We start from the raw sequence: 22,948 nt of genomic DNA, 5'->3' as shown, positions 1-22,948 counted from the left end.
CTTTGCATCAATAGCTTTGACTCCTTGTTTGAAGCAAAAGTTAAGTACGAGGCATCAGAGTTGCTAGTGTCCTTCATGTTGATGTCCTTTATTCTCTTTCCCTCTGTCCAACCTTTCCCTGCCCTTACCCCTGCCCTTGCCCCTGCCCCTGCCCCTGCCCCTGCCCCTGCTCATGCCGCAGCCAGTGCATCTACACTCACAAAGTCATATTGGCTCTGCCTCCACAGATTGGGTAGGTAGTAAATATTTTCAAGGAAGGGTAGGACGTTGCTCACAATAATACCAGCCAGCACAGCCTGTGGGGAAAAGGGTGGACGTACAAAATTACTCATTGTTGTGCTATTTATAATGAAAATTCAGACAACCTAATTTTCTTTTTTTTTCTCTAATAATCTAATAATCAGAAAATAACTAAATAAGTTACAGTGTGAGCTATCATGCTATATATCAAATACAAACAAGAATACAAAGTTGTATGCCCGGTTAGGTTGAAACTATGCAAAGTAAATCAATTCATAGAAAATAGTATTGGTCAGATATATGCCAAAATGTTAATAGTGGTTCATTTGTAAATGTGGATGACATTTTTATCTCCTAGGAATTTTCAAAAGTTTTAGAAAATAGGCTTGTCTACTTTTCTAATGGAAGAAAGATTTCTTAAATATGAGAAAATGAAAATTTATACTCAGATGTAAAAATCATCAGGGCCTTTAAGTAGAACTAAGCTACTTTAAGAAACACTTTCTTGTGTTTATGAAGTCCCTGCACTGGCTTAATATTTCTCAGCATTTCCCTCGTCACCCTCTCCTCTGAATGCTCTGCCTGGGAATTAGAACCGACCCCACCACCAGGATGGCAGGATCCAAGCTTAGTCTGGATTTCCGAGGTTACTCAGTGACCAGTTGGACTCAACAGTAGAGGAGGGAAGAGCAAAGATAAAGTTAGCAGCAATTACTTCTTTTCCATTTTTATCTTCTTTCCAGTCAGGAATCTCCAAACTTTCTGCAATTTGCAGGGAGATGTGGTAAAAAGGAAAAGAATCTCAACTTCATAGGGTTTTTGCAAAATGTTTGGCTTGAGGGAAGGAGTATAAAGAGGAAACACATATTTTTATAAAACAACATACAATAAAAATTACCTTCTGAACAAAGGTTAGAGATGCTCATGTGTAAAGAAGAATTAATCTCAGATATAATTCCCATCATCCAAGAGATAACAATTATTAACATTTTGGTATGTTCTATTTTTTTCCTCACACAAATCAAAGCAATATTGAATACACTGATTTGTATCATGTTTTCTAAATTTTTGCCTTGATCCCCTTGCTAAGTAACTGAGATCCTAGCCAGGAAGTGCCAACAATTCCTCCAATAAGGGTTTTGCCACGAGCTATTCACAGCCTTTCAAGGAAGGAAGCAAAGTTTAATGCTCATAGAACCCCATTGGTATAGTACTCAGATGCTCCACTGGACAGATTGTGGTCACATTTTCTTACCCAGAAACACCCTAACCAGATGCTGCAAAAACAATGTGACATAACATGGGAAGCCAAAAGCAGGAGTGTTCTCTCTCTAACATATTTGCAATAAAGGAGTGCTACCTACTTCTATCACTAGCCTTCAGCGAATTCTGACAGATTTTTACATGTTTGGAGTTTTAAAACATTCTGATTCTTCTATCTATAAAGCCAAAAATAACTCTGTTCAAAGTAAATTAGTGAGTGGCTTTGCTAAAATAGACTCCATAGTGATTGCACCAAAGGTGCTACACAAACTCAGTTCTGGAGATGACTTATGCTGGGAATCGGAGGACAGCTCATGTGATAAGCACAGCTTAATCCCATCTCCAGGCATAGATTCCTTGGCTGGGGTCCAAGGTCCCAGAATCCCAAGGCAGCCAGAGTCTGGAGGTAGCCTGCTCTGTGGCAACCTGATATTCACCAGGTGCAACGGACATGTTCAAAAAGGATGGAGGTAACTGCCCGGCTGGCGTGGCTCAGTGGTTGAGCGTTGACCTATGAACCAGAAGGTCACAGTTCAATTCCTGGTCAGGGTACACGCCTGGGTTGTGGGCTTGATCGCCAGTGTGGGGCATGCAGGAGGCAGCTGATCAGCGACTCTCTTTCATCTTGAGTTTTCTATCTCTCCCTCTCCCTTCCTCTCTGAAATCAATAAAAATATATTTAAAAAAGAAAAAAAGAAAAAAGGTGGAGTAACATTTACAACCACTCCAGCTTCAGGACTGCCACCTCAGCGTGTAACCAAGCTGCAAGACCAGGAAGGAAACCTCTTCCCATTCTCTTAGTATTTATCTAGAAATGGCTAACGGGAACATGAAAGAAATTTAACAGGACGTCATGGTCACTGAGCATTGATCTCTACTGAGATCAATTCCTGATTATACCCAGGAATTAATGTGCCCGGAACCTCTCAACACACGGTGGTCAGTCTCACAAAAGGGCAGAAATGGCACATGAGCATATAGGAGCACCCTAGCTGAATACAGTTATAACTCACCTGTCAGGCCTGCCTTCTCGTATTGTAAGCTAACCAGAGCCAGCGGGAAGCAGGCGAGGGTTGAGTGGGCATGTGTGCAAAACAAGACCCTCGGCAAGCGGTTTGGGAAACCAGATGGCGTGCATGTGCACTGAGGGGCTAAGCCTGTGATAGTAATGGGCGTTCTGGCATCCCAACTCTGTGTTGGCCTCTTTAGCTGAATTCTTACTGTAAAGCTTACTTTAGCGCCTACGCGATTAAAAGAAGATTAATGAGAATAATAATAATGGCTAATGTTTCTTGAGTGCTAATTATTAGCTCAATGCTGTTCTCTCTATATTATATATAATATCTTATTTGAATCCCGATCCTGAGAGGTAGATGCTATTATTTTGAAGGAAAGGCACTAGAGAGAGGCCAGGGCAGGCCGTGGGGGCATGCTGAGTGCAGTTCTGCTCAGAGATGCCCACTAAGATGCAATCTGGACACTGGGCTTTCCGGGCTTGGTTATTCGATCGGTTCCACTTACATTTGGCAGGGCGTAGAAAAAGGTCTCCGCCTTCTCCATCAGGAGCAGCATCAAGCCTGCTCCTACCAGAGATGCAAACTGAGGAGACAGAGCCGGTTAGAGAGAGACCATCAGGATCGTACTGGACCCTGCCTGCAACTGAGGCTTCTGCTTGGTGGGAAGCATGTCAGTTTTTTTTAATTTATTTTTTATTTTTTTTAAATATATTTTATTGATTTTTTTTACAGAGAGGAAGAGAGAGGGATAAAGAGCTAGAAACACCGATGAGAGAGAGTCATAGATCAGCTGCCTCTTGCACACCTCCTACTGGGGATGTGCCCGCAACCAATGTACATGCCCTTGACCAGAATTGAACCTGGGACCTTTCAGTCCGCAGACCAACACTCTACCGCTGAGCCAAACCGGTTTCGGCAGCATGTCAGTTTTTCTTAAGAGGAATTGAGTGAAACCATCCAGCATTAAGTGGATTTTTGTTGACCTGACACTGTCTGGGTTGTCCAAGTGCTAACCACATGCTAGGTACTCCACACGTACTTGCTGAGTGAACCCATGCTGCTTTCTAAAGGTCCAAACTGTCCTGGCTGTTTAATCTTTATTGCCTTAGCCTATTGCTGCGAATCCGGGGTCTCCTAAATCCCGGCTTGCACTCCCCCCCCCCCCCCCCCCCCCCCCACTTGGACAGTTTAGAAAAGCCCTAGTAGAGCCATCACTGCCAGCCCTGAAATCACAATCATTCCTCCTCCCACAGCAATAAACACTCCTCACTCTGGGAGAGTAGGACAAGGCAAGGAGGCCAGGGCGTGGAAAGCAGGGAGTGAGGAGAAGAATCCACACAGGGAGCACAGTGGTCTGTAGGGAGCGGCTATAGGGTTAAGCCTCGGACTGACCTGTTGGCAAAGCCACAAACAAGTCCCAGCTTAGAGGGCAGAGCCCTCTTAGCATAATTAAGCTTGACCTTATGTCGCTCCCTAATTCCTTCCTGGGTAGCTAATGGGCTGTGGGAGGTGCAGCAAGTGCTGCCAAAGCAAGTGAAACTCACAAGAACATTGTAACTATGGTGGCCAATACCTTGTTTACCTCTGGCCATAAAATAAAGCGTCAGCTGGCGGTCTGGATCTTTTCTCTGTGGCCTTAGCCAGGCGTAGGAGCCCACCTAGACCCAGCTTATTCTCTTTGTCTGTCTTTTCTATGTCCTTCGCTGCCCACTCAGGCTCACTGAGCCCTTGGCTGTGCTGGCACGCACAGTGGTCAGGACTGAATAAGCAGGAAGACGGACCAGGAACAGCCCAACTGGCCACGAGCCCAGGGCTCTTCACATCCCCTCCGCCATGGGCTTGCCAACATGTCCGGCCCAGGCCATGGCTGGAGAGCTGGTAGGTTTGGGTGTAACGAGTAAAGACAAGTGGATTCTAGAGTGGGAAAATTAAAGAGAAATCCAAACACTTATACACAGTTGTATTCATGCCAGACAAAAAAATAAAGCTGCCTGGTAGGAGGTCATGTGTGAGAGGTTCAGAGCCAGACCTGAGCTGGTCTGCAGGCCTGGGGAGCGTTGAAGAAACAGGAGCTCGTGGGCAGAGTGAACCAAAAGGCCCCAGAGGAAGTGGTGGAGAGAACACACTGCTGCGGGATGAAGGGCCTTTGCCCGTCCAGATCAGAAACCAAAGGGATGGCTCCAAGGGTAGCTCCCAGTGTGAGTGGGGGCCGGCAGCATTCTCCGCTTGAACCGGTGATTTGCACTGCGCAAGTCAGGGTCTCCGGGAAGTTCACCAGCATCCCCAGGACACGCCTCCACCAGGGGTCCCTGCGCCGCCATTGGCAGGAGGGTGTGCTGCGTGGGACAGCAAGGCAGCAGCAGAGAACAGGAAGGGACGGGGGCTGCCTTGAGGAAGGCACTTTGGTCCAGCAGGCACTGGCAACTCCCAGGCTGAACCGAAGGCCTCCTCCTTCCCTCCATCTGTAGATATCTAACCCCCTGCAGCACTCCACAGAAATCCCGCTTCCTCCATCATTCTCCTTGCAAAATTGATGGCACTTTTTACTTATTGTACTTATTCTGCACTTAATTTTACTTACACTCTGATTTAGTTTTTCCTAATTGTGTGCATCTTTCTCGCCAAGTTTGTGCTTGTATACTGAATCAACAAAGTGTGTTGTCAAAAATTACTAGAAACTAAAACCTGGAATTGCCATCTCCATTTCTTTTTATCATAAAACTCTCTCATTATGATTTCAAAGTTCTTTCGCCCTTGCATAGAACAACCTTCTTTTTACATAACCCAACTTCCTTATTTCTGGTCAAGAGTGGAAAAGGGCTCCTCCTTAAAGCCAGTGTGTCCGGCAGAGGCTCTATGACAACGAAGCTCAGTCCACACTGACTGATCTGAATGGTCTTACTAGACACATGCTCTTGTCCCTGCCTAATCTTCTGATTTTATGAGCTTTCACCTTATATTTCACAAATTTAGCCATGCAATGTGACACTGTACCTTTCCCCACTAAAATTTAGTGTCCGTTCTTCTGACATTTCTGTTTCTGACCTGAAGAGAGTTTGCCCTAGATAATTTTCTATCATACAAAGGTAGAATGATCATAAATTCCCAAGGCTCATCTAAACAAAGACCTTACTCCCTATCATGGAAGCCCCTTGCCATACCCTTTGAGGAAGCAGGAAAGTTTCTGGTTTGGCTGCCGGGATAGAGAGAGTTGAATTACTGCTTTCCCAGAGTAGGACTGAGAATACATCTCCCATTAAAAAAAAAAGAAAAAGAAAAAAAAAAGGGGGGGTGGAAACCTGCTTGCCTCAGTGGGTACAGCATTGGCCTGCGGACAGAAGGGTCCCAGGTTCGATTCCAGTCAAGAGCATGTACATTGGTTGCGGGTACATCCCCGGTGGAGGGTGTGCAAGAGGCAGCTGGTCGATGTATCTCTCTCATCGATGTTTCTAACTCTATCCTTCTCCCTTCCTCTCTGTGAAAAATCAATAAAAATATATTTAAAAGACAAACAAACAAACAAAAAACAGTTTATAGGTGACTGTTAGTTCACCTGAAATATCTTTTAGCTTACATGGAAAATGGCTGCATGAAATATTATCTTTTAGGTTACATGGAAATGGTTGTTTTTGTTTGTTTTTGTGAACTTCTCATGTAGAATAAGACGTCTATAGAAAATGACTTTCAAGTTCCATATTGACAAATGCCTTTAAGACAAAAATCTAAACAAAAATGAAGGGAAACATGAGATCCTCCCCAATAGGTATAACATTGAAATAACAATGTGATTAAACTAATGTAACACCTTTCTATGAAAATGTATGAATTAACATCAATATTTTTAAATGCTAAAAATCAAATTCTATTTCAACATACCTGTTGTCTTCCTCCAGATTTATCCTGGATCACTGTCCTGACAATAGCACCAGTGAACACCCAAGATCTGAAACATGAGCTGACGACATTGCAAATGCCAATGACTATTAAGTCCTATAAAGAAATGGCAAACAATTTAGGCCCACTATTTGTTGAAGAAATACTGATTTAAGTTTGAAATGAAGGTATAGTGTCTGTTTCTTGTGCATGAGAATAGGTTGTTTATATCATTTCAAATTACATGGAAGTATTCTTAAAAGAACAAAAGGATGGCAAATCTGATTTCTAGATTAGGTTGAAACTTCATTTTAGTTAGTAATCACAAGGAAAACACTTTTTCAAGTGAGAAAATGAGACTTTTGCCTTATTCTCTCTCTCATGATCACTAGGACTTAGAATGATGGAGATAGCACAGTCCTATTTTTCTCTCTTTCTTCTAAATCAGTGATTCTCAACCTTCCTAATGCCGAGACCCTTTAATGCACTTCCTCATGTTGTGATGACCCCCAACCATAAAATTATTTTCATTGCTACTTCATAACTGTAATTTTCTACTGTTAATGAATCATAATGTAAATACCTGTGTTTTCTAATGGTCTTAGGTGACTCTGCTAGCAGTTGTCAAGTTATGAAGTAGCAATGAAAATAATTTTATGGTTGGGGGTCATCACAACATGAGGAAGTGTATTAAAGAATCACGGCATTAGAAAGGTTGAGAACCACTGTTCTAAACTATCTTAAAGGTAAAAATGGGATACCTCATGCATCCATATTTCCTTTTTGAGTACTAAGGAAAGTACTGATATTAAAAAAAAAAGATAAAAACTAATTCTGGGAGATTAACTTAATTATATTAGTAGCCTGGTTTTGCTATTCCATATCATTTCTTATTGCACCTTAGAATGTGCTTGACTTCTAAAGACTTGGTGGAAAGGAAGATAAAATTAAGAGGATAAGAACTCTACTAGCTCACCAACATGATGCTATATGCTACTTCTTACATCCCTGCACCATATCTGTTCTAGGAAAATATCACTCATGCTAATTCAGATGGGTTCAGAACTAGGTGTGCCACACTTCTCAAAAGGCCTTTGGTAGAATAGAGTTCAAATTATATTCTAAAAGGTTCTCTAGTTACAAAAGAATCCAGGCTTCATATTAGCAGGAGGCTCAGATTAGAATACAAAGACTTAAGGGTCAGAGAAGGTAATAGAAAGGCCTGTCTGCTCACCTGGTTGGAATTGACACTATAGTTATGGAAACTGGCAAACTTCTTGCCCAGAAATACAAGCAGTGAGGAGCTCACTAAAGCTAAGGAAAAGGCATCTACAACAACGTCCTGAAAATTGCCCATGTCTGGAAATACAGGAAACAGGAAGCTGGAAAAAAATGGCAGAATTATTCCTGGAGAGCAAGAGTCATTCATTGACATCTCCCCCACCTTTCATCCTTATTATACAGATCAGACTTCATACTTAAAAAACAAACAAGCAAACAAACAAACAAAACAAGATCTATACTAATAAAAGGGTAATATGCAAATTTTTCAGGACACCTTCACAGTAACAACCGGACAGCAAGCTGAGTGGGGCAACCAGGCTAACAAGGGGGTTAGTGAGGGACTACCAAATGATTAAACAGCAGGATGTGTGGGGTGACCAAGCTGGCAGGGGAGCAGTGAGGGGCAACCATGCCAGCAGAGGGGAGCAGTTAGGGGCAACTAGGCCAGCAGGCAGAGGTGGTTAGGAGTGATCAGGTAGGCAGGCAGGTGAGCAGTTAGGAGCCAGCAATCCCAGATTGTGAGAAGGATGTCCGACTGCCTCTTTAGGCCTGATCTCCAGGATAGGGCCTAATCTGCCAGTCGGACATCCCCCAAGGGGTCTTGGATTGGAGAGGGTGCAGACTGAGCTGAGGGACACCCCCTCCCCCCATGAATTTCATGCACCAGGCCTCTAGTATAAAAATAATTGAGGAAAGAGTTTCCCAAAACTGTCAGCAAACTAAGCCAAATTACAAAAGCCGGTAGGAGAACATGCTCTGCTATGTTCTAAGTTCAAGGATTCTGCCATGTAGTAAAGAGAACAGAACAGGTAAAACCAAAAAAGATGGATAAGAAATGGTTTATTTATACTATTGGAGATCATTAGTAAACAATAGGCAGATATCATATCTAAGATGGTTTATAACTAAACAGCTCAGTGAATTTCCTTCTATTCACATGCAAATCTTTTAGATTTGCAAATCTTTTCTCCTATTCTATGGGTTACCTTTTTACTCTGTTTATCGTGTATTGTGATGCACGAAAATTTTTAATTTTCAGGAAGTCTAATTTGTCTATTTTCTTTTGTTGCCTATGCTTTTGGTAACATATTCAAGAAATCACGGCCAAATCTGATATCATGAAGCTTTTGTCCCATGTTTTCTTCTAACAGTTTTATAGTGTTAGGCCTTACATTCAGGTTTTTGATGGATTTTGAGATAAGTTATGTATATGGTATTAGGTAAGAATCCAACTTCATTTTTTGTGAGAATATCCAGTTTCCCTGGTGCCGTTCATTGAAAAGATTGTCCTCTCCCCATTGAATGGTTTTGGCATCCTTGTCATTTGCCCATGTATGCAAGGGTTTATTTCTAAGCTCTCCATTTCATCTGCATTCTATATATCTGTATTTATGATGGTACCACACTGTTTTTAATTACTGTAGCTTTGTGATAAGTTTTTAAATTAGAAAGTGCGAGTTCTCCATCTTTTCAGGATTAATCTCTTTCAGGATGGCTTTGGCTATTTGGGGCTTCTTGTGATTCCATATGAATTTTAGGGTTTTTAAAAGTTTCTGCAATAGCGGCTGCCAGGCTGGGAGCGGCCAGGCCCGGAGCGGCCGGGCCCGGAGCAACTGGGCCCAGAGCAGCCGGGTCAGGTGCGGCCAGGCCTGGAGCAGCAACAGCCAAGTCCAGAGCAACTAGGTCGGGAGCGGCAGTGACCAGACCCGGAGCAGCTGGTTGTGGAACGAACCAGAGCAACAGAGGCCAGGCCTGGAGTAGCCAGGCCCGGAACAGCTCGCTCCTCGCCTGCCCCTGCCCCACGGCTGCCTCTCAGACATGGCTGGAAACTTTTGTGGGAACTTGAGGGTCTGCTGAATCAAGTGATGAAGGCTTAGATCTGGATGTGTTGAGTTAGTATAGCACTGGGGTGTTGATCTGTGAGTGCCTTGGGTGGGGCCTGGATGAGGCTGGTTGACCTATTTGGAAATGTCTTTTGTGTGAAGTGTATCATTGGGCATGTGGAGGTATTATTGATTTGAGATAATGCTAAGTAACAGATTTACTATCTGAAAAAGGATTTACTATCGGGGAAAGGGAGGGAGGAAGAGACTGAACATAAACTGTGCACCTATGGATGAGGACAATGGGTGAAGGGTGGGGTGGGAACCTGGTGGAGGAGGGAAGAAATGAGGAACCTTTGTAATAATATGAACAATAAAGATTGATTAAAAAAAAAGTTTCTGCAATAAACCTGATTGGGATTTTGACAGTGATTGAATTCAATCTGCAGATTGCTTTGGGTAGCATTGACATCTTAATAACATCTTAACAACATCTGAACATGGGATGTATTTCTATTTATTTCTTTAATTTGTTTCATTGATGTTTGTAGCTTTTATTGTGTAAGACTTTCATCTCCTTGGCTAATTCCTAAGTATTTCATTCATTTTATTAGGAATTTGTTGAGCTTCTTAGGTGTTTATATTCATGTATTTCAAAAAATTTTGGTTTTTTTCAGCTATTATTTCTTCAATATTCTCTCTACCCCTTCTCTTTCTCTTTTGCTTTTGAGACCATGATGTGTATGTTGGTCTTCTTGATGGTCTCCCACAGGCCCCTTAGTCCCTGTTCACTTTTCTCTAATCATTTCCCACTCCCCCACTGCCCATTCCTCAGATTTAATAATTTCCACTGTCTTATCTTCAAGTTCATTGAGTTTTTTGACTGCTCAAATTTGCCTATCTCTACAGCCATGTGTTGCTTAATGATGGGGATACATTCTGAGAATGTGTTATTAGGTGATTTCATCGTTGTGCAAACATCATAGAGTGCACTTACGTAAACTTAGGTGGTATACACCTAGGCTATATGGTGTAGACTATTGCTCCTAGGTTACAAATCTGTACAGCATGTTACTGTATTGAAGACTGTAGGCAATTGAAAATGGTATTTGTGAATCTAAATATATCTAAACATAGAAAAGGTATAGTAAGAATATGATATAAAAGATAAAATATGGTATATTTTAAAATATCTAATATAGGGCACTTACTATGAATTGAGCTTGCAGGACTGAAAGTTGCTCTAGGTGAGTCAGGGAGTGAGTGGTAAGTGAATACAAAGGCCTAGGACATTTCTGTACACTACTGTATACTTTATGAAACCTGTACACTTAGGTTGCATTAAATTTATAAAAAATCCTTTTCTTTTTTCAATGACAAATTAACCTTAACTTTTTTACTGCATAAACTTAACTTTTTAACTTTTTAACTCTTTTGTAATAACCCTTATCTTAAAATACAAACTCATTGTATAGCTATAAAATATTTTTTTCTTTACATTATTCTATAACATTTCTGTAATTTTTAAAAAATAGTCACCTGAGGATATGTTTTATTGATTTTAGAGAGTGAGGATGGGGGAGAGAGAGGAGGAGGAGAGAGAAATATAGATGTGAGAGATGTCGGCTCTCACAAGCACCCCAACTGGGGATCAAACCTGCAACTTTTTGGTGTATGGAACTATGCTCCAACCAACTGAGCCATCTGGCTAGGGCTATAACATTTTTATTTTTAGATTTTTAAAAATTTTGTAAATGTTTTGGTTAAAGGATTTTGTTGAGGTCTTCAAAAGCTTCTTTTAAACTTTTCAGTGCTAATTTTGTTGGGGGGGTCCTTCTTTTCTCCTGCAGTTTCTTTCACTTTTGCCTATTCTTCCTGTTCCAGTTCCAACAATTCCTCATTAGTCAATTCCTCAGGAATTGTGTCTGCAAGCTTATCAATGTCACCCTTACCCACACCCAGGTTAAAATTGTTTGCCATCTCAACCACAGCCTTGCTGATTTTTACAACCTTCTTATCCTTGGCAAAAACTTTGAAGTCATGGAAAAAAACTCTTTTTTACCCTATTACTTTATTTATCTTGTTTGATTTAAATTTGAAAAAATCTCTGGAGTGTCTTCTTCCAGATACCATTCATACACTCCTCAGTGACATCACCCCATACACACGCAAGGTTCTTATTGTGGTCATAGATGTAATCTTTCCAGAATTGCATCAGTGTCTTCTTAGCATCTAGGTGCAGCAATAGCCTGGGCCAAGGTCCTCCTCAGGTCGTAGGCCTTAAATGCTCCTATAACTCATCGATCCATTGGTTGGATGAAAGAGGTGATGTTTGGAGGAAGAGACACCACTTTGATATTGCAATGAAGATCATCAATAAAAGGAGAATATTCGGGAGCATTATCAACAACAAGGAAAATCTTGAAAGATATGCTATTCATTATCAACAACAAGGAAAATCTTGAAAGGTATGCTATTCTCCAAACAATGCTTCCTCATTGTGCTGGCAAAGCAATTCAAGAGGGCATCTTAGAAGAGGAGCTGGGTCACCCGTGGTGTATTGCTCCTGCAGAATACTCAGTGTGTGCTTATGATATGCTTGAGGGGCCTGAGGTTCTCTCTGTACCTGATCACAAAGAATTTCAACTTCCAGCCTGCAAGATTGCCCCCAAGCAAGACTGTGATCCTGAAAAGTCCTGAAACATGGAGTTGCTTTGCCTCCTGATGGATGGAAGTCCTTTCAGGCATCCATTTCCAGAATAAGGAGGCTTCATCCATACTGAATATTTGTCCTCTCAAGTAATTTTCCTCCACTATCAGCTTATCTAGAATTTATAAAGGTTCGTCAGTTGCCTTTACATCAGCACTCACAGATTCACCACTCACTTCCACATTATGAAATGAATATTGAATCATTTAAACCACCAAGAGCTAGTAATAAATGCAAAACTATAGTTGGGTCCAGTCTTTTCTTTCAACATCACAAACAAACTTTGTTCTGTGGCTGTGACTGCCATGATGCTGAGAGGGGTACACTTCTCTGTCTGGTGTTCAATCCAGATCATTAGAAGTTTCTCCATGTTGCTTATAGCCCTTCTCAAGTTTTTGTTAGTCTTACTGCCTTCAGTGAAGTAGATACTTTAATACCTTCCATCATTTTGTTCTTGCTTTCCAAGCTGTTGCATAATGGGTCATGTCTGACTTGAGAGCAATTTTTTCATCGTCATCCTTAAATCACTTTTAATTTTGTTTCCAGGTCAATCATTCAACATGGCCTCTTACTGACAACCTTAACAGTGGGTTTTATATACTTGGTGGCCACAATCAATGAAAACAACAAAAGATTAAATCAAGCACAGAAGGAAATTATGCAATTAGAGATGTAGTAAACATACGATGTATGAGGTTGGTGCTAGCATAGCACAGCACACTGTTTTACAGCAAATGTTTTTTTATAAGTATAAAGGGTATACTCTAAAATAACTATAAAACATACACAATAGAAAACATGTAAATGAGAAACAGTCATTTATAATCATCAAATTTTATGTGGTGTACTTAACTGCATGTGCTATCCAATATAAAATGCTAATATGCAAATCAATCGAATGGCAGAACCACCAGTTGCTATAATGCACACTGATTACCAGGGGGCATATACTTAATGCAGGAGCTGCCTCCTGGTGGTCAGTGCACTGGGGAAGCACTGCTCAGCCAGAAGCTGGGCTCAAGACAGATGAGCAACAGTGGTGGTGGTGGGAGCTTCTCCAGCCTCCACATCAGTCAGACATCCCCCGAGGGCTCCCGGACTGTGAGAGGGTGCAGGCTGGGCTGAGAGACTGTTCCCTCTCCACCCCCCAACCCCCCTCAGTGTATGAGTTTCATGCACTGGGCCTCTAGTACTTTCATATGACTGGCAATGCAGTAGGTTTGTTTATACCAGTGTCACCACAAACACATGAGTAATGCATTGCATTATGATGTTAGGAAGCTATGATGTCATTAGGTGATAGGAATTTTTCAGCTCCATTAGAACTTTATATGCAGTCTGTTGTTGAAATGTCATTATGTGGCACATGACTAGTGAATTTTTAATTTCAGTTATTATACTTCACAGCCCCAGAACTACCTCTTTCTTTTTTTTCTACCTCTCTTTTGATATTTTCATTTTATTCATCATTTTCTAGACTTTCTCCACTTTTTTCCTTTAGTTCTTTGAGGATCTTTAAGACAATTATTTTATTTTATTTATTTGTTTATTTTTAAATTTCTTTATTGATTAAGGTATTACATATGTGTCCTTATCCCCCCATTACCCTCCCAATTCCCCTCCCCCACTAATGCCCTCACTCCTCATTGTCTGTGTCCATTGGTTAGGCTTATATGCATGTATACAAGTCCTTTGGTTATCTCTCCCCTTACCCCCACCCTCCCCTACCTTCCCTCTGAGGTTTGATGGTCTCATTGATCCTTCTCTGTCTCCGGATCTGTTTTTATTCATCAGTTTATGTTGTTCATTATATTCCATAAATGAGTGAGATCATGTGATATTTATCTTTCTCTGACTGACTTATTTCACTTAGCATAATGCTCTCCGGTTCCATCCATGCTGTTGCAAATGGTAAGAATTCTTTCTTTTTTACTGCAGCATAGTATTCCATTCTGTAGATGTACCACAGTTTTTTAATCCACTCATCTGCTGATGGGCACGTAGGCTATTTTCAAATCTTAGCCATGGTGAATTGTGCTGCTATGAACATAGGGGTGCATATATCCTTTCTGAATAGTATTTCTAGTTTCTGGGGATATATTCCTAGAAGTGCGATCACTGGGTCAAGTGGGAGTTCCACTTTTAGTTTTCTTGAGGAAACTCCATACTGTTCTCCACAGTGGCTGCATCAGTCTTCATTCCCACCAGCAGTGCACGAGGGTTCCTTTTTCTCCGTATCCTCATCAGCACTTGTCATTTGTTGATTTGTTGATAGCCATTCTGACAGGTGTGAGAGGGTACCAGACTGTCATTTTGATTTGCATCTCTCAGATGATTAGTGACTTTGAGCATGTATTCATGTCTCTTGGCCTTCCTTCTGTCTTCTTTTGAAAAGTTTCTATTTAGGTCCGTTGCCCATTTTTTGATTGGGTTGTTTATCTTCCTTTTGTTAAGTTGTATGAGTTCCCTGTAAATATTGGAGATTAAGTCTTTATCAGTGATGATATTGGCAAATATGTTCTCCCATGCAGTGGGATTTCTTGTTTTGTTGATGGTTTCTTTGCTGTGTAAAAGCTTTTTATTTTGATGTAGTTCCATTTTTTTTTCCTCTCTGTCTTTAGTTTCTATTGCCGTAGAAGCAGTATGATTGAAGAAATTGCTTTGGCATATGTCTGACATTTTGCTGCCTGTGGATTCCTCTAGTATTTTTATGGTTTCCCATCTTACATTTAAGTTCTTTGTCCATTTTGAGTTTATTTTTGTGTATGATGCAAGCTGGTGGTCTAGTTTCTTTTCTTTTTTTTTTCTTTCATGTATCTGTCCAATTTCCCAACACCATTTATTGAAAAGACTGTCTTGACTCCATTGTATGTTCATGCCTCCTTTGTCGAATATTAATTGAGCTTAGTACTTTGGGTTGATTTCTAGGTTCTCTATTCTATTCCATTGATCTTTATGTCTGTTCTTATGCCAATACCAGGCTGTTTTGACAACAGTGGCTTTGTAATATAGCTTGAAATCTGGTATTGAGATCCCACCTACTTTGTTCTTCTTTCTTAGGATTGCTGTGGCTGTTTGGGGTCTTTTTTAATTCCAGATGAATTTTTGGAAAGTTTGTTCTAGGTCTGTGAAATATGCCTTTGGTATTTTAATGGGGAGTGCACTGAATCTATAGATTGCTTTGGGTAGTATGGACATTTTAATGGTGTTGATTCTACCAGTCCACGAACATAGTATGTTCCTCCATCTGTTTGTCTTCCTCTATCTCTTTTTTCAGTGTTCTGTAGTTTTCTGCATATAGATCTTTTACCTCCTTTGTTTATTCCTAGGTATCTTAATTTTTTTGGTGTGATGATAAATGGGATTGCTTTTTTAGTCTCTCTTTCTGTAAGTTCATTATTAGTGTATAGAAATGTCATACACCAATGTCTATGGCATTAATTTTGTATATTGCTCCATTACTGCATTCATTTATTAAGTCTAATGATTTTTTATGGAGTCTTTATAGTTTTCTAGGTACAGTATCATGTTATCTGCAAATAAGGACAGTTTTTCTTCTTCTTTTCCAATTTGGATGCCTTTTATTTCTTCTTGTCGTCTGATCACAATGGCTAGTACTTCCAGTACTATGTTGAACAGGAGTGGTGAGAGTGGGCATCCCTGTCTTGTTCATGTTCTTAGGGGAAATGATTTTAGTTTTTGCCTATTGAGTATAATGTTAGCTGTGGGTTTGCCATATATGGCTTTTATTATGTTGAGGTATGATCCTTCTATTCCCACCTTGCTGAAAGTTTTTTCAAGAAAGGGTGTTAAATTTTGTCAAATTTTTTTCTGTATCAATTGATATGGCTATGTGGTTTTTATCTCTTAATTTGTTTATGTCATGTATCATGTTTATTGATTTGTGGATATTGTATCATCCTTGCATCCCTGGGATAATTCCTACTTGGACATGGTGTATGATCTTTCTGATGTACTGCTAGATCTGATTTGCTATAAATTTGTTGAGGATTTTGGCATCTATGTTCATGAGGGATATTGGCCTGTAATTCTCTTTCATCGTGTTGTTTTTATCTGGTTTTGGTATTAGGATGATGTTGGCTTCATAGAATGAACTTGGAAGTGTCTCTTCCTCTTGAATTTTTTGGGATATTTTGAGGAGGATAGGTTTTAGTTTTTCCTTGAATGTTTGGTAAAACCCCTGTGAAGCCGTCTGGCTCATGCTTTTGTTTGCTGGAAGCTTTTCAATGACTGCTTCAATTTCTTCCATAGTTATCAGCCTACTGAGAAACTTCCTGATTGAGTTTTGGAAGGCTGTATTTTTTCTAAGAATATGTCCATTTCCTTCAGATTGTCTAGTTTGTTAGAATAGAGTTGTTTATAGTATTTTTTTTTTAAAACAATCCTTTGTATTTCAGTGGTGGTCTGTTGTTATTTTGCCTCTTTCATTTCTGATTTTTTTTTTTTTTTTTAATTTGGGTCCTCTCTTTTGCTCCTTGGTGAGTTGGCTAGAGTTTCATAAATCTTGTTTATCTTTTCAAAGAACCAGCTCATGGTTTCGTTGATCTTTTGTATTATTTTGTTTAGTCTCTATGTCATTTATTTTTGCTTTGATCTTTATTATCTCCTTCCTTCTGCTCGTTCTGGGATTTTCTTGTTGCTCTCTTTCTAATTCTTTGAGTTGTAGAGTTAGATGATTTATTACTTTTTAAAAAAATATATTTTATTGATTTTTTACAGAGAGAAAGGGAGAGAGATAGAGAGTCAGAAACATCAATGAGAGAATCATCGATCAGCTGCTCTTGCACACCCCCTACAGGGGATATGCCCACAACCAAGGTACATGCCCTTGACCGGAATCGAACCTGGGACCCTTCAGTCCCCAGGCTGATGCTCTATCCACTGAGCCAAACCGGTTTTGGCTTTTTTTTTTTTTTTTTTTTGAGGTAGGCCTGTAGAGCTATAAACTTCCCTCTCAGGACTGCTTTCATTGTGTCCAATAGATTTTGGATTGTTGTGCTTTTATTGTCATTAGTTTCCAGGATGTTTTTAATATCTTCTTTGATGTCTTTGGTAACCCAATCATTGTTTAATAGCATGCTATTCAGCTTCCAAGTGTTTGAACTTTTTGGATTGTTTTTATTGTAGTTTATTTCTAATATTATGCCATTGTGGTCTGAGAAGATGCTTGATATGATTTTAATTTTCTTGAATTTGGGGAGACTTTGCTTGTGACCCAATATGTGGTCTATTTTTTAAAATGTCCCATGTGCACTTGAGAAGAACATATATTCCATGGCTTTGGGGTGAAATGTTCTGAAGGTGTCAATTAATTCTATCTGACCTAGTAGTCATTTGGGATTGTTGTTTCTTTGTTGATTTCTTTTTTGTCTAGAGGATTTATCCAGTGATGTCAGTAGTGTATTAAAGTCCCCTACTATGATTGTATTGCTATTGATCTTTCTCTTGATATCTTCCAGGAGTTGTTTTTTTTTTTTTTAAATTTCCATTTGCTTAAAGATATTTTTTCCATTCCCTCACTTTCAGTCTGTGTGAGTCCCTTGTTCTGAGGTGGGTCTCTAGTAGACAGCATATATATGGATCATGATGGTTTTATTTTATTTTATTTTTTTATCCATTCAGCCACTCGATGTCTTTTGATTGGAGCATTTAGTCCATTTACGTTTAAAGTTATTATTGAAAGGTACTTGTTTGTAACCATTTTTATTTTTTGTGCCTGTGTTCCTTCTTACTTTTTTTTAAAAAATATATATTTTATTGATTTTTTACAGAGAAGAAAGGAGAAGGATAGAGAGTTAGAAACATCAATGAGAGAGAGACATCAATCAGCTGCCTCCTGCACACTTCCTACTGAGGATGTGCCCACAACCACGGTACATGCCCTTGACTGGAATCGAACCTGGGACCTTTCAGTCCGCAGGCTGACGCTCTATCCACTGAGCCAAACCAGTTTCGGCCCTTTTTACTTTTTTATTTCTTCTTTTTATACCAGTCCCTTTAGCATTTCTTATATTGCTGGCTTGGTAGTAATAAACTCCCTTAGCCTTTTTTTTTTTTTTTTTTGGCTGTGAAGCTCCTTATTTCCCCTTCAATTTTGAATGATAGCCTTGCTGTACAGAGTATTCTTGGATTCAGTCCCTTAATTTGTATCACTTTACAAAATTTTCTTCCATTCTTTTATGGCCTAATGTGTTTCTGTTGAGATATCACTTGATAATCTAATGGGAGATCCCTTGTATGTAACTTTTTGTCTCTCTCTTGCAGCCTTTAAGATTCTCTCTTTGTCCTGAACATTTGCCATTGTAATTATTATATGGCTTGGTGTGGGTCTTTTCAGGTTCATCTTGTTTGGATTCTCTGTGCTTGTGTGACTTTTTTTCTTCCCACATTAGGGAAGTTTTCTGACTTTATTTCTTCGAATAGGTTTTCTAACCCTTATTCCTCTTCCTGTTGTTCTGGCACCCCTATTATTCATATGTTGCTTCGTTTCATGTCCTATAGGCTCTCCTCCTAAAAAAAAGACAATTATTTTAAAGTCTTTGGCTGGTATATCTGTCACTGGGTCTTTTACAGGACAGTTTCTGTTTATTTACTTTTTTTTTTTTCCATTGAATGGGCCATACTTCTTATTTCTTTGTATGCCTTGTGATTTTTGTTGAACACTGGATATTTGAATATATAATGTGGCAACAGTGGAAATCAAATTCTTCCCCTTCCAACAGTTTGCTGTTTTTGTTGTTATTGTTGTTATTGTAGGCTGTAACTGTGCCAAGGATTAGCCTGAGTTATAAATTTAAGGTACTTTTTGGTCTTCTCTGAGTCATTTTCTGGGTATGTGTAACTTTCTAATTTTTCCTGTATATGTAGGCTTGTGAGAGGGTATTTTTTTTAATGTCCTAATCTTTTATGTCTGAATTCCAAAAGCGGGGGGGGGGGGGGGGGGGGGCGGAGTTCTGGCCCGTTAGATCTCATGGAAGTCATTTCAGCCAGAGGGGAAAGGGCTTGTAACAATGCAATTTACCATCCAACCCTTTTTCTAGAAATTGTAAGCCTTCAATAGGCTCTGGATTTCCAAAATATAATTTAGGTGCTTCCTTAACAAATAATTAATATTCACAATCTCCCAAATGTCGGACAGATTCTGCCAGTGCAGTTGTTTAAGTGGAGGGACGGATTCCTGGTGCTTCCTACTCCATCTCCCAGAATCCTCTCTACCATTCTATTGTTTTGAAGTCACTAGAATTTTCAGACTAATTCATTTTGCTGATAGTCCTGGTTACTTAATTCTACTAAGTTAATACATTGTTTTTATTAAGATTATGTCATTAAAAAACATTGCCAAACACACATAACCATGATCAGAACTTTCCCCAGGTATATCTCCTACCATACTGTTAACTAGAAAACTCTCCTTGAGACAGCAAGCTTTCTTCTTTGCCGGTACTTCCATCAGGGTGCTAACCAAAGAGTGAATGACCATCCTAATTTTTATAAGAATGATGCTTGTCTATTTGTGTATGGGTTTAGTAATGTTATCCAGAGTATCTGTTAAGTCAGCTTCTATGTAGTAAATTTTAGGCTATGATTTCTTAGGGGGTCAGAGTCTATGTTTTGGGTTCCTTTTATATGTGAGCAGTACAGTACCACTCATAAATATTTGATCTTTTATTTTAAAAATGTAAAATTTTCAAACATTTTCAAAAGAAAGGATAGTATAATGAACCCTGGTATACCCATCACTCACTTTCAACACAATAATTTATAACTAATCTTATTTTATTTTGAAGCAAATCCCAGGTATTATATAGGTTTAATTGTAAATATTTTAGCATAACTTTCTAAAAGATGTACACCAAAAATTGTTACAAATCTCTTAATATTATCAAACACATAATACTCAAAATTTCCTAAATGTCTCATAAATATCTATTTTATGTGTTCAAATTTTAGTCCAAATTTTTCTATACACTAAAATTGGTTTCTAAGTCTCAAATCTCTCTTACATTATAGATTCCTTCTTCTTATCTTTGTTTTTCTTCCCTGCAAATTTTTAAAAAATATATTTTATTGATATTTCACAGAGAGGAGGAAGGGAGAGAGTAGAGAGCTAGAAACGTCGATGAGAGAGAAACATTGACCAGCTGCCTCTTGCACACCCCCTACCAGGGATGTGCCCGCAACCAACATACATGCCCTTGACTGGAATCAAACCTGGGACCTTTCAGTCCGCATACCAACACTCTACCACTGAGCCAAATCGGCTTCGGCTTCCCTGCAAATTTTTTGTTAAAGAAACATTAATGAACAAAATAGGTCTAGAGATATGGAAGCATGGAACACACTGACAGATCTCAGAGGAAAGGAGAGGGGGTGATGAAGAGATTAACCAAAGAACTTATATGCATACTAGAGGCCTAGTGCATGAAATCTGTGCACATTAAAAGGGAATCAACTAGAGGAAATATTTTAATATTGCTAATTTGCCTTTCTCTATAATAGAAGTGTCAGAGATTATTAGTAAAATGCATATGAAAATCTCCCTCCAGTCAGAGCCTGGGGTGCACCGTGGGACCCAGAGTTAAGTCCCTGCCCACCTGTGCATGCCTCGAAATAGGGTGGTGAAGGCATGGGGTGGGAACCAGATTGAGTGGAGGGATGGAGGGATGAGGGTAAAGAGGACATCTGAAATACTCTCAACAATAGAGATTTATTTTAAAAAGGAAAAACTAAAATAAAAAAGAATAAAGAAATTTTAATTTCCTATCAGAAGCAAGAGTGATGACCCATAGTCACTGGTAGGAATTATAATGCAAATCAATTGTGAGTCTATAGGAAATCGATATGCCAGACTATGTGAAGAGAGCTTTCTACTCAGAGTAATACCATAATGCTGCTTAAGGACACTGATTCAGTCCACGTGGCTGAAGATAGGAGGAATGCTCGGGGCCTCAGGAGAGGCAATGAAAGCAGAGGCATCTCTCGTCTCATCCTTGAGAGTTAATCAGATAGGTGCAGAGGTTGAAAGGGGCCACAATTTATTGGGGAAAAATGTGTGAGTCTCTGGTATTCCATGTATCCAACAATTTACTTGGGTATGGGGATCAGTTCAACTATGGGAAGACAGCTGGAGGCTGATCAGAGAAGAAACGGGGTTGCCTTGTCCTGCTTCTTTCATGAACCTCAATGTTCTAAAATGAAGGTGAACTCAGCGACCCAAACGTGGCTGTGGCTAGAGACTACTCGTGGAGAATATCAATCAAGCTCAAGATATATGGTCAAGGGCCAAGAGAAGGTATCAGGAAGGGCAGAAATAGTCTTGAAAAGTGAAATTACCAACCTGTAGGGAATCATATCCTTGAATGTCTGGCCGCTGTCTGTGGCAATGCTGGTCTTGCTTGCAAGTGCGCTGAAGACCACAACCTGCAGGAGTTTACAAGAGGCAAACAATCATCTAAATATTATTTTAAGTATTGCTTCTAGCAGGGGAGGTGTCCTTAGACGCTGGCAGCACCGGGGTGATAAATGTTGGACCTTGGACAGTTGGAGGGAGAGGTTCAGTGCAGCAGGGAAGGCAGAAGCCCACCCCGACCGAGTTCCCGAAGCTGGTTTTAGCACTGGAGCCAGAATGAAAGCAACTCCAGCCTTGCTCTCTGCCACATAATGGGAGTGAATGGATGCACTGGACTTCTTTTTCCTCACCAGCTTTAAACATCCAGAGCAAATATAAACTTGTTTTCAGGTTATATCGTATCAAGGCCTCAGTTTTAAAAGTTTTTAGATCGAGGTACATTGTGCCAATATGAATAGGTCTGTTGGGGGATTACTGAGGTATATTGAGAATCATATCATTGACTAACCCTATGGAACAACCCTTGATAGCACAAGAAAGCAGTCTTCAGCAAGGTAATCACTTGCTGTTTTCCCTTCCCATTCATTGATTTCTAAAATGGCAAGTCTCCCTTGCATTACAACTAGAAGGAAAATAGATAACCTGGCAATTGTTATACCTTATAAAGATCTCAAACCAAAGCAAATTAAGCCAGAGACAATAAAACTTAATGCCTAGGTTAAATTTTTTTTTTTTAATTTATTGATTTGAAAGTGAAAGGAAGGGGCGGGGGTGAGGGGAAGGGAGAGAGAGAGAGATCCATTGTTCCACTTATGTATGCACTCACTAGTTGACTGCTGTATGTGCGCTGACCCAGGCAAAAATAACTTTTATCTGTTAAGACCTCATGGTTTCTATGCTGCTACAGTATAAGTAGCATATTGTCGGTTTCAATAAGCTTTGGGTATAAATTAAGTCACAACAAGGTTTACTACCTAAATTGCAATGATTCTAAGTCTTCAACTCCTTGCATTGCTGGGCCTCAGATGCCTCTGTTGCTGCACATCATGGTGCATCCTACTTATTTACAGCATTCCCCAAAGGAATGTCTCAACTGTGGCTCACAGTCCAACCCTCAGAATCCTCTACGCTCTTACTTTCCTGTCTGAATAGCCCTGGCTAATGTTCACTGCCTTTGAGGCTGCTTGAAGGAATAGCACTGATTCCTGTAGCTGATGTCTCTTAAGGGAGGGTTGATTTGTGACAATATGGATGAGTTTTGAAGCTATTAGGGTAAGTGGAATAAGCCAGGCAGAGTAAAACAAATACTGCCTGACATCACTTACAGTGTGGAACCTAAAAACAAAACCAGTCTCGCTCAAACAAGAAA

At 39.9% G+C, this 22,948-nt stretch overlaps 1 protein-coding gene across 1 annotated transcript in view; it reads right to left on the bottom strand.

Moving 5' to 3' along the window:
- SLC26A8 (solute carrier family 26 member 8) overlaps window positions 1-22,948 on the bottom strand; it is an 84,024-nt gene that overhangs the window by 19,226 nt on the left and 41,850 nt on the right. Inside the window, exons 7-11 of the mRNA XM_036415154.2 lie at window positions 21,568-21,650; window positions 7,627-7,774; window positions 6,396-6,509; window positions 3,025-3,102; window positions 201-296 (exon numbers count right to left, since the gene is read on the bottom strand). Of these exons, the coding sequence (XP_036271047.1) occupies window positions 201-296; window positions 3,025-3,102; window positions 6,396-6,509; window positions 7,627-7,774; window positions 21,568-21,650 (519 nt within the window). The remainder of the gene's footprint in view (window positions 1-200; window positions 297-3,024; window positions 3,103-6,395; window positions 6,510-7,626; window positions 7,775-21,567; window positions 21,651-22,948) is intronic.

The sequence above is a fragment of the Pipistrellus kuhlii genome, unplaced genomic scaffold (assembly GCF_014108245.1).
Source record: "Pipistrellus kuhlii isolate mPipKuh1 unplaced genomic scaffold, mPipKuh1.p scaffold_m20_p_5, whole genome shotgun sequence".
Taxonomy (NCBI): Eukaryota; Metazoa; Chordata; class Mammalia; order Chiroptera; family Vespertilionidae; genus Pipistrellus; species Pipistrellus kuhlii.
The sequence above is the reverse complement of the archived record's forward strand: the minus strand, read 5'-3'. Positions and strand labels throughout refer to the sequence as shown.